Genomic DNA, 12,571 nt, shown 5'->3' on the forward strand with positions numbered 1-12,571 from the left:
ATCTTCGCAAGTACCCCCATTCAGACTTATCGCGCTAGCAAAGGACAAATACATACGGATTTACAACTATCCCAAACCCAAGACAAAGGACATCATCCTCGTCTCAACCGTGTGTGATTTAGCCTAATACATATTGGCCAGCCCATATTGTATTTGTTCTAATCACCATGTATTATTAGATAGAGTCGGTAAAAGAACATGAATTGATTAATATTTTTAGATCAATGGTCAACTGCACCTTGAGGTAACATGGATGGATATTCTAGGCATCTTTTCAACTCATCAAGACAGATTTTGTAGTGGAGTTTTGTCTGTTGGAATCTTGTTAGGGGCGACTTCGTTTTATGCCCCACATGATTCTATGACTCTTTTGTGTGCTTAAAATTATGCTGGGGTTGACTGGTACAATAATAAGGAATTACTAATAAATCTCAAAGTCTGATGGGTTGTTATCAGAAGTTATTTTTGGCTAAAACTTTACATCATATAAAGATATTATTTGTTTCATGAGATATTATGTATACCAAATTTTATTTTATGCCGGTGTGCTTTCTACACTATGATTTCGTTTACATTGCATTTTATTCTTTTATAAACAGTAAGATACAAGAGGATTGAGGGAGCATCAGGTTGGATACATGATTTCACAGTTAGAAGAACAGAGGCTGAACTGTCAAACTTAGCTGGAACCTGGAAGTAATAGTTGAGTAGTAACAACCATTAACTATCAGTAGTGGTTAGTTAAAATTGTAACATATTCAGTTAGTTAGTTACAGTTATAATAAGCCATAAGACTTAAATGTCTTGCATTAAGTGAATCGGATAAAGATGGATTTGGAGTTATTCTTCTCCCGGGCATCACAACCTCCACTATTTTTCATTTTTCTAAAGAGGTTATGGAATGAAACTGGGAGGTTTTGTTCAGGGGTGCCTTCTAGAATTTTCCTGGCTAGCTTATTGAAATTTTGATCACCCCTTTAAATTCCCAAAGGCAGTACTAGAAAAACTGTGGAATATGAATAGGTATAGACCAATTAGTTTATGTAATATTATTGTCCTTGAGGTTATATATCACTAAGGGTATGATTACCAACCTCATATCCTTCTAATACCAATATATCATCATTTTTAGAGAGGTGCTCCATACCATTGATAAATCTCAGAGCAGAACTCAGCTGGTGATTTAAAACAGAGTTGGGAAAAATTAGGCACATTTAATATTTAGTGTAAAAAACCCTCATCTGATCAAGCAAGAGTGGAATAATTTCCACTCATTGGAAGATAATTATAACTTCTCTCTATATGCATGCAAGGAGAGAATAACTACACCCTCTCTAAACAAAATAGAAGAAACATTTAGAAGATATTATATGATTTTAAGTAGAACTAATGGAAAAGGTCCTAGGTGAAAAGCTCTCCCAATTTTTGTCCTAACTAAATAATCCATTAAAATAAATCTAGACTGTAAATGAACTTTATATTTTAGAAATTAAATTAAAGTTATTTTTATAGTTAAAAAAATCAAATGTTACTTTATATAATTGAATATTAAATTAATAGTAAATTTATTTTAAATCACTCCCTAATTAAATCCGACTAGCGAGTGTGGGATAAGGACAATCCTTTTACACAGTCTTACCCTTGCAAATAATTGTAAAGAGACTGTTTCTTGAATTTGAACCCGTGATATTTTAATCACAAAGAAACAGTTTTATCACTACTCTGATGTTAATATTAATTTTATATAAATGATTAAATCGATATCAGGCGTATATTTGACCAATTATATTGATTGTTTACTTTATAAATTATAACTGTGAAGGTTAAGTAACATTGGCTAAAATGCAACCTGAAAACTAGGCCTGTGAAAAAATTAATTTGATTAACAATGTGACAACACCCTTTAGGATACCTTGGCTTTCTCTTTCTCCTTTTCTTAGCTTTTGTGTCTTATTCTTTCCTTCCTCGTATGTTTCAGTGACACCAACAAGAGAAGGAGCATCAACTTGTTTCACTCCAGAAGTACGTTCCAAGCTGTCCACATCAATTCCCTTCAAACCAGGTAAGGTCTTCAGTTGCTTTTCATAAAGCTCTGCCTTAACAACATCCAAGCGAGCAACTGTTGTTACCAGCCTAACTAGTGCTTCTATGCTTCCTTGGCTTTTAACGAGCTCCTCATAGAGTTGAGCAGCATCCTCTTCCCTCCCCTGCCTCAGCTTGAATGAAGCAGCTGTTAGAAATTTTGTACGTGGGAATATTAATTAATATTTTGTATTTTCTAAAATAATCGGGTTAATGGATATTTTAATTTAGTCTATTGTGATAAGTTCATTGTGATCATGTTGAGTTGGGCTTTTGACATCTTTTGGTATTGGACCTAGTTGGGCAGCACAGTGTAGACATTAGTGTCTGATTTGGCTTCCGTGATGGGTGGACCCATCAGACACACTGTTGATTAAAGTTTTGTTAGGTCCCTTCTCTAGCCTATTTATATTGGGATAAAGTTCCATGAGCCGTCATGCTCCTATCATTGAGGCTGCTACTTTCGGAATAGGTAATAGAGAGGAAGATTCTAGCAGTGAGATCGAGGTTCTTCGCTCAGTAGATAAGATGGTCCAACTAGGTACACAAATTACTCTCAGAATGGAATTGATTTATGGTGTTTTATATATCATACATGTATTGATCTTGATGTTCAAAATTTCTATGGCAGTGGAGAACCTCTTGGATTATAATATTAAGTTTATTGTCCTCTGTCATAGCATTGAACGATTCAAGAAGTAGAAGGACAACAAGACATAGAAAGATGAAAGACCTGATCCATTTTATTAGCATGAAGAAGCAAAAGGACCCTGTTTGCATATATATTGCTTCCCTTTCCTTTGCTGAAAGTTTCAAATCCAGTGCTGCGTCTCTTTCTCTTTTAGGTGATCAAGTTTCCTTAGGCTATCAGAAGCATCTTTTGGACCTTTCAATGAAACAAGATTGTTCACTGCCAGTGCAATTGATGATTCTGTTGGGAAATTCGTTCCCTCAAACTCCAATGTCAATCGAGTCCAGGGGAAGGGGGCCACCACCAATGAGCTAAGGCTACACCAACCGTAGCAAGTGGATCCGACACCACGTCTCAACCCAAAACCTTAAGGCAATGGGTTCATGGGTCCTTTCACTTATATACTCTTCACTTAGCTCATTACCAACCAATGTGGGACTCATCACACTTGAATATCTCAACAATCTCACCCTCAAGTGTGAAACCCACTATTGGTATGCTCCCCCTCAACCGAGTACCCGAAGCACAAAGTACTCGACCCGCCTCCTAGCCAATCAATAGGCTAGCTCGAGCCCAATCCGGCTCTGATACCACTGTTGGGAAATTCGTTCCCTCAAACTCCAATGTCAAGCGAGTCCAGGGGAAGCCCGTGGCGGGGGGCCACCACCAATGAGCTAAGGCTACACCAACCGTAGCAAGTGGATCCGACACCACGTCTCAACTCAAAACCTTAAGGCAATGGGTTCATGGGTCCTTTCACTTATATACTCTTCACTTAACTCATTACCAACCAATGTAGGACTCATCACACTTGAATATCTCAACAGATTCATCGGCCATATCTCGTTTAATAATATCTGTATAAGCTTCAATAGCATCTTGCTTACGCCCAAGAAGCTGTTCATCTATGATTAATTAATATTTCTGGCACTTAAAAAAAGTAATATTCAGTTGAAGGATAAATAAATTTTGAGAAATCAGAACTTTTACCTGCTGGACATAGGCCAATTGTACAGCTATGGGAGACAATTCAATTTCTATCTCATCATCGGGCGAGTTATCTTCCATCAGGATCTCTTGACCAATTCTGATCCAAATACATGAATAAACATGAGTATATGCCACTTCAGGGACAATATCCCATGTTACAAGTTTTGGGTTTAATAGGTTATAAATTATTGAAGTTAAGACCACTAACTGATAAGCAAAACAACAATAAAATCAAAGAAAAATTTAATTTAAATAATCAACTATGAAATTCAGATTGTGCTTCATTTACTGTGCCTAATAAAATAAGCCACTGAATTTGGTGCACAACTCTAGCAGATAGCTTCATGCATTGCAGTTGCACAAGGCCCTCGAAAGGGACTCATTAAACATATTGTCAATGTAGTCTTTGCATATCTAGATACAGGGGAAATCAGTTTTTGTCCCGCAATTTGGCTAAACCACCACATGCTTCTTATTTTATATTCCTTGTAATATAGAAAGAGCACAGCATTCACTGTGGTCACACAATTCTAATATGTTTATTTAATGCCATCTCAAATCATACTCAAGAAGTGCAGTAGATAAAATTACACACCACATATTAAAAGAATGAAGATGGTTATTCTATAATGTTACATTTTACTGATGAAACTGTTGAGGTTAATTTGCTCAATGTCATGATTTCCACAATCAAAATAGAATATCCATTGAATTGAGTATGATTGTATGTGTGATAGTATCTACTATATCAGGAATATCAATGAACCCATTGGTAGCTGTAAAGAGCTAATTCAACTCAAAAGCTTAAGCTGTTAGGTGAGACTATATTAATGGTTTTATATGTCTCAACACGCCCCTTCTCACTAGAGCCCACTAGGCTTGAAGGGTGGACAATGCACAGGCCCACCTACCTGTACGAAGAAAGAAATTCCACTAGAAAGAAAATGACGGACGATGAGGATCAAACTCAGTACACCGAGACTCTGATACTATGTAAAGAACCAATTCAACCCAAAAACTTAAGCTGTTGAGTGAGACTATATTAATAGTTTTATATGTCTCAACAATAGCAAACGGTTATCCATTAAGCATTAAGCGGGAAAAATCATACTTCACTTTAAAAGTGGAAAAATTATACCCTTTCTTTTGCAAGAACGGACTAAGAGGGTGAGCTATCGAGCTAATCTTCATACTTAAATACCGTTAGTACATAGTTAGATTTTTTTCTGAAACAATAAGAGTTGGTCCGCATCTGGGTACTTCTTCCTTTCAACTAAAGAACAAGCAGTATTGTAAGCCAATTCAAAGCTACTAGTTGCTTTAACCCGAAGCGAATCCAGCATTCCTTGAACTTCAGATGACCTCCTGGCCATAACCAGGGCAGCGACAGTATTTATTTCCAAGCTATATATCTTGGATTTTTGGAGCTTCTGGTGGATATCGAAGCAAGCATCCATTTTCCCAAGACGATACAAAATCTGAGACTCCAAAAGCATACTTCCATCACTTCTCTCTTGTCTTTTCAAAGACTCCAAAGCTTCATCCAACTTGTTTTGTTTGTATAAGCAGTATGCCTATTTAGAAACAACAAAGTAAAAAAGAAAAATCAATGGTAAGCATTTACATGTTCCATTAGATCATGTACGAAGCAATTGCATGATGAACTCTAATAAAGTTCACTGTGAAATATGTAATTGTAAATGCTCAAGAGCATGAAACTTTAAAAACAATGGGGTCTGCATAGTTTTCTTTTAAAAACAATGTAGCCTGTATGTGGACTTGGACTTATAGAAAATAATATAAACAAATTAAACTGACACGATGACAAATTGATGCAATTAATACAACCAACTTAAGTTGCCCAAGGAAATGGAAAACATGTACACCCAACGAAAACATACACAAAAAATACCTAAAATTCTATCTGCCTTTTTCTTGAGTTTGAAGTTCAGTTATTTGTAATCTCAATCATCTAACAATCCAAACAACACACCCAGGTTGGAAAAAGTGGTTCATAAATTAAAGTCCAATGTATAGCAGCGGAAAACTTCCAAGTTCATATACAAGTCAAAAATTGAAAGTTAGGACTACGGAGATTTGATAATAACTTAATAAGTTTTGAATCTTTGATCCTGAGGTATGTAGCCTACAACTGAAATGGCACCTCCTTTCCCTCTAAAAACTATGTGGATGAGGAATCTCAGGTTCAAAAGCTAGAAGATGCATCATGCAAATCAAAAGTAATAGCCTGAAGTCTGCTAATGGTATAGCATGTTTTACAATAAGGTAGTGGGTATTCACACAAAATATGTCTGTTTTGATTACATATATAATGCAGGTTCTATAGCTACAACTATAAGGAGCCTCTCTTATTTTTAAATTTTTAACGTAGAGGTTAGTTATAAGCGCAAGGTTGAAGTTAAAAAAAAAAGATCTTTAAAAAAAAAAAGCTAAAATTTATTTGTTAATTATATAAAAAATTTAGTTTAAAAGCACATATTTCAAAAGATTATCTCTCTATATCTTTATAGCTCTTCATTTAAAAAAAAGCACACAATTCAAGAAAAGTAAATAAGAGCTTAAAAAAAAGCTCCTCTTAGGAACTTTTAGCTTTTAGCTTTTTTCTTCATTATAAAAAAAAAGAGTTTTTCATTATACGAACTTTTCTCAAAATCTATTTGACTTAACTTATGCTTATAAGTAGTTTCTAATTTAAAAAGAAGAGGATTCAAACAGACACAAAATATAATACCACGTTAAAACACCACTATTCTAGCTATTGATGCCAACTTAAGTTTAAGTACAAAAAAATTGTCTGTATATTCTAGGTCAGATGGTAGCAGAATATACTAGGACAAACTACAAGTTGAACAAAATGAATAGAAATTAGAGTCTTAATACTCAATTAGACCATAAACACTAAATAAAGCAATGATATGTCGTTAAAGATAGCACTTACTTTGGTCGATACATTGAGAGAAAAATTAAAAAGGGAAATACTCTAAAACTGGAAAGAATAAAGATCGAATAAATATAATATGAAAAAAATATGGGTCATCTTAGAGGATATAAAGTTGTGTTATTTTAAGTGAAAGAAAAAGATAAATAATAAGAGAAAAGAGTGAACAAAAAAAAATTTAATGTGTGAATCTCACCTCTTTATAAAAATGAAATGATACAATCCCACAACTATATTATTTAAAAAGATAAATATTTTTTCCATAAAAAAAAATTTCAACAAAGTAAAGCATTGCCATTTAACAGTAATTTCGAAAATTTTACAGTCCGTAATCTAACAGACCCAAACCTGTTTTCCTTTGCTCAAGCATGAGACCTCAATGACTTGTACTATCTTACTCATCCCTTGAGTACATCGTAGTTAAAATTTCAATTTCAATTTTTGTTTTTATGATTTTATAATTTTTTTAATCAAAACGATTTCATTAAAATTTTAAACGCTTTTACATTTTTTAATTTTTTATAAAATTTTTTACGATAAAATTTAATATTTTATGATTTTTTATTGTCATTTCAATTTTAAGTAAAATCTCAATTTTAACTACCATGCATAGATGGGATACGTCAATGCAACTAATATGAAACATTTATAAAAGAGAAAAATTATATTTACAATGTGGCGCAGAAGTAGAACGTGACGTGAAGGGATGTGCATGGGTCGAGTCGAACCGAACTGAACCGAATTGATTTAAATGGTTCGGTTCGATTGGAAACGGTTCAGTTTGGAACCGGTTCGGATCAACCCTATTTTGAAAAGAAAAAAAAATTAAAAATTTAAAAAATAAAATTATAAAAATCAATTTTATTTGGTTTGAAAACAGTTCAGTTTGGTTCGGAAACAGTTCGATTCAGTTTAAAATGATTCAGTTTTTAAACTGATTCTAAAATCCAATTCATAAATTGATTTTTAAAAATCAATTATTTTAAAAACAATTTGATTCATGATTTAATTTAGTTTTTTAATTATTTTACACGGCTAAGAAGGCGATCCATTGTTATTTTAACCCAAGACACGACTGAAGTGACAAAATAACTTATAGAAGCCCCTCCAATTTGGGTTGTCCCTTTAGGCCCACAAATTGGATTTCCCTCGTTTTTATTTAATTTTTAGTACATTATTATTATTCTTTTAAGTAGGAAGAAAAAGAGCGGGATTTTAAGAGATTTAATCAGTTTTTTATATGGGAAGAAAGTTATTCATTTTAAAAAAAATATAGATACAGAAAATTTGAATTTTAAATTAAAAAAAAGCACTCACTTTCTCTCTCCCATTATTTTTGTTTTTCTGTGTCTATCTCTCCTAAAATAATATAACTTATGTCATTTAAAATGACAAACACCAAATCCCTTATATATATATATATATAGGGTAAGGATCATTTTACACCAGTGTAAGTTACACTCTTAATCTTAGCCGTTAATCCCACTTTTATCTAAGGGCTCAAATTTTTTAGTAATGTGAGTCATTGGATACAAGTGGATCAATGGTCAAGATTGAGTGTAAGACTTCTAATTCTTACACCGGTGTAAGAATATCCTGTCCCATATATATATATATATATATATATATATATATATATATATATATATATATATATATATATTTATTTTTATTTTTTTTTATTTTGAAGTCCACTCACTATCTATTACCAACATGGCTTTGACTAGTTATCAGTCATGGCAACATTGCATTGAATATTCAATGTTGTATTTGAACATTTGAAATTTCAATTTGAAAAAAGCAAAACGGCACCCGTGCCAAAGTAGTGTGGCCCTTCCTTTCCCTTTTGTTGTTTTTATAGTGTGAGACTGTGAGTTCAAGAGCGCAATCGCAATCTCAAATTTCTCAATTCGCCCCTTTGAAGTTTCAAACACTTTCAAAATGGAAAATGATTCTGAATCTGAGAGAATCAAAGGAATAGGAATTCCCATTCACGGAGGGAAGTATGTACGTTACAACATTTTGGGCAACCATTTCGAGGTCTACGCTAAGTACGCTCCTCCTCTTCAACCCGTTGGACGCGGCGCATACGGCATCGTTTGGTTACTACATACTATTATTCTTTTTCAGCTCTATTTCGATTATTATTTTCCCCAATTTTTTGTTAAAATCGATTTTCATCTGTTGTTTGTTGCAGCTGTGCAACGAATTCGGAGACCAAAGAAGGGGTTGCGATTAAGAAGATTGGGAATGCCTTTGGCAATAGGATTGATGCTAAAAGGACACTTCGAGAAATCAAACTTCTTTGTCACATGGAACATGATAACGTGCGCATTTTTTTTTTTTATGATTTTGTTCATTTTTATTATTTTAGCTTTCTATTTCCTGTGTGTTTGATAAAGTTCTATATGAATTTTGTGAAGATAATTGAAATTAAGGACATAATTCGGCCACCAGATAGGGAAAATTTCGATGATGTGTACATTGTGTACGAATTGATGGATACTGATCTGCATCAGATTATACAATCTAACCAGGTTCTCACGAATGAGCACTGCCAGGTAAGTGGTTGCGTGCTTTTGCTTTATTGCTAAGTAGTGCTTATTATTTTGGGATTGCGGTATTTGCCTTAATTTGTAAAACTAGAGGAAAATGAAGTGTGTGAGTTTGTATTGTGAGAAAATGAATGCAACAAAATGAGAGTTGGTGAGAGTGAAAATGATGTGTTGTGTGTGTGTGAATGTGGATAGTGAAGTTTAATGTGTGAAGTGATTTGGTGATTGTGTTGTGTGTGCGTGAAAGAAAGAAAAGAAAAGAAAAAAAGAGTGTGTGTGATGTGGAATTTGGTGGCTGCTAGTAATGTGCTGCAGCATGCATGGAAGAAAGATCAAGTCGAGAAGAATCTATATAAATAGAGGTGAGTTTGCGTCGTTTTGGTATGAGAAGAGTAATGATACGAGGGTGTTGTGACTAGTGAGAGGATTTTTGAAGGATGTAAACCATCAGAGAGTTTTGGTAAAGATGTCATTATAATGGTGAGATTGTTGTAGGATAGAGGACACTCAGAAAGATGTCAATATAATGGTGAGATAGTTGTAGGATAGAGGACATTGAGAATTCTTAGAGAGATTATCCTGTAATATCATATTGACAAAGTATTTCAATGCTGAAGCAGTTCTTCATTAGCTAAACAGAAAGAAAGAATGAAGACAAGGATTGCGAGAAAAAATTATTTCTCTTTTATGAATTTTATTTAACAAAAAACAACCAAATAAAAATAGGGTTTTCCAAGCCTTAAATAGGCAAAACAAAATGAAATGAAAATAAAATCAAATAGAATCAAAAGGATCATGCGCAATCAAAGGAGATAACGCACAATCAATGCACACTCAAACATAATCAAAGAAATAACAAAAAGTTAAATAACTAACAATTATTGTAAAAGCTAAAAACTGTTGATGCCCATGGCAAAGCAACAAGTCTTGCTCAGAAGCCCATTTCGAGTTACCTATCCAAATTTGAGCCCAATCTAAGTTGGCCAGCTTGGGTGCATCATATTTGTTCTCTTCTCGTTCATGGAATGTGAGCATATTGGTCAAACTACGATAAATGTTGTGTGCTGATTTATGCTTGGTTTATTGTTATTTTATCTGTGTTGTTATGACTCCACACAATTCTCATCTACTGAACGTACTGGAGTTTGTGAGGTGGGAAAAGGGTCTTGTGTGTAGGATAAACCAACACTTATTATATAAAGCAATATATATGACAGAGTACTTTTGAGTGATGAAGTTGAGTGCAGTTCATCCCCCCACCCACCTAATTTTTTTGGCTAAATTTTATGTTGAAGTTTGGCAGTTTGTTCAATAATTGTTAGACAACGTTGTTTGAAGGTATGGTGTAAAGCGTCAATTCAACCCAAAAACTTAAATTATTAGGTGAATGTCACATTAATGGTTTTATATTATATTTATCTAACACGTCTCCTTAGACAAGGTACGTTGAGCTTAAAGTGTGGACAATGCACGTGATAGAATTTGTGACCACTTGGGCATAGAAGCTTTGATATTAGGTAAAGAATCAATTCAATACAAAAACCTAAGCTGTTAGGTGAAGACCCCATTAATGATTTTATATTATATTTCTAACATATGGGGAAAGAACATGATATTTTAACATGTTTCTTCTCATTCATAAATGCAACCTTACTACCTGAGTGATATCAATACATAATTTATTCAGAATGCTACTGTGAAATTTGAAACTGTTAAAATGGTCATGTAGTGTTGCATCTGTTTATAATGCAATATATTGTTGTCTGAGGACCTTACATTATTATTCTGTATCAGATATTTCCTCTGGAAACTGATATTCAACCATTAGCGTACAAATTCAAATTTATTCATTATATCTTGAGCTTATAAATTTGATTTGTAATGGGGAAATTGTAATTGAATAAAGCTTAAGCAGCATGTTAAATGTCATTGCAGTATTTTCTATATCAACTCTTGCGAGGATTGAAGTACGTACACTCTGCAAATGTTTTGCACCGAGATCTAAAACCGAGCAATTTACTTCTCAATGCAAACTGTGATCTTAAAATATGTGACTTTGGGCTTGCCAGAACGACCTCTGAGACAGACGTTATGACAGAATATGTTGTGACTCGTTGGTACAGAGCCCCTGAATTGCTACTAAATTGTTCAGAATATACTGCAGCTATTGACATATGGTCGGTTGGTTGCATTTTAATGGAGATAATTAGAAGGGAGCCTTTATTTCCCGGTAAAGATTATGTTCAGCAGTTGGCGCTTATAACTGAGGTATTTGTCCTTTTTTTGCAATACTGTCTGTTTCTCGAATTGGCAGAAAAATTTAGTATTCTAGGATCGTTGTCTTCTGAGATCTCTTTTAATTAGTATTTGTAGTAAGTGTAAGCTTCCAAATGATGAAATCTTGACGAACTAAGTCCTCACTATTGTCTCTCAAAATAGTTACTAGGTTCACCAAATGACTCAGATTTTGGATTCATCAGAAGTGATAATGCAAAGAAATATGTTAAGCAGCTCCCTCATGTAGAAAAGCAGCCCTTTGCACAGAGGTTTCCTGACATGTCCCTGTTGGCAATTGATCTTGCTGAGAAAATGTTGGTTTTTGATCCCTCCAAACGCATAACTGGTATGTCTCTTTATGTTTAATATTCCTCTGTTATCGTTCTCATTCATTTCCTTGCAAGTTTTAATTTTATTTTATGGTTGCATAGTGGAGGAAGCGCTGAATCACCCATATTTGTCAAGTCTTCATGAGATCAATGAGGAGCCCACATGCCAAACTCCTTTCGTCTTTGATTTTGAACAGACAATTCTGAACGAAGAAGATATAAAGGAGCTCATATGGAGGGAGTCTCTGAAATTCAGCCAAGGTCAGATGCTGGAATAGCCTTGGCAAAATGGTCTTTTTTCTTTTCATTAGATTCTATGGAATTTCATAATACAGGTTTGGAGTTGGGTTTCAAAGTGGTTTGGCTCTACAAAATATGTTATATAAAGATTTTATAGAGGTTTGGAGTTCCAAGAGAAAGAGGAGCATGTGATTCTGTAATCTGCGGTCAGAGTGATCAGGGAGATAGGTTCTCCCAGCCCCGTTGTCCTGAGAGGGCAAGATTTTTTCTTTTCCTGTTTTTATTTGGGGATTATAGTACCCGTCGATAGTATTAGTGATTGTTATACATAAAAGAGGGACATATGCCTCCAAGCCTGTCTTTGGCTTCGCATTTGTATAAATCCAAATATAGTAGTAATACATTAGTTACTAAAGAAAATCCACAACATAGTTTTTTTTTGGGTGTT

The 12,571-nt window shown here is 34.1% G+C and overlaps 1 protein-coding gene and 1 pseudogene across 1 annotated transcript; one reads left to right on the forward strand and one right to left on the reverse strand.

Annotated features, from left to right (window-relative positions):
• Positions 1-650: 650 nt before the first annotated feature.
• On the reverse strand, positions 651-5,396 carry LOC133305594 (uncharacterized; annotated as a pseudogene).
• A 3,267-nt stretch (positions 5,397-8,663) lies between these two features.
• LOC133305604 (mitogen-activated protein kinase homolog NTF6-like) lies at positions 8,664-12,571 on the forward strand. Its single transcript, XM_061505857.1, has 6 exons — positions 8,664-8,824; positions 8,920-9,049; positions 9,146-9,283; positions 11,213-11,545; positions 11,717-11,900; positions 11,986-12,571. Exons 1-6 carry the CDS (start codon positions 8,664-8,666, stop codon positions 12,159-12,161), a joined length of 1,122 nt encoding a protein of 373 aa, XP_061361841.1. The 3' UTR covers positions 12,162-12,571.

This window comes from Gastrolobium bilobum, unplaced genomic scaffold (genome assembly GCF_033153095.1).
Source record: "Gastrolobium bilobum isolate Gb01-03AN ecotype WA unplaced genomic scaffold, APGP_CSIRO_Gbil_v1 utg1533, whole genome shotgun sequence".
Taxonomy (NCBI): domain Eukaryota; kingdom Viridiplantae; phylum Streptophyta; class Magnoliopsida; order Fabales; family Fabaceae; genus Gastrolobium; species Gastrolobium bilobum.

Coding starts and splice junctions, on each gene's coding strand:
- LOC133305604 (XM_061505857.1), top strand. CDS start 8,664: ATGGAAAATGATTCTGAATCTGAGAGAATCAAAGGAATAGGAATTCCC. Junction 9,284..11,212: donor TCACGAATGAGCACTGCCAG/GTAAGTGGTTGC, acceptor ATGTCATTGCAG/TATTTTCTATATCAACTCTT. Junction 11,901..11,985: donor TCCCTCCAAACGCATAACTG/GTATGTCTCTTT, acceptor ATGGTTGCATAG/TGGAGGAAGCGCTGAATCAC.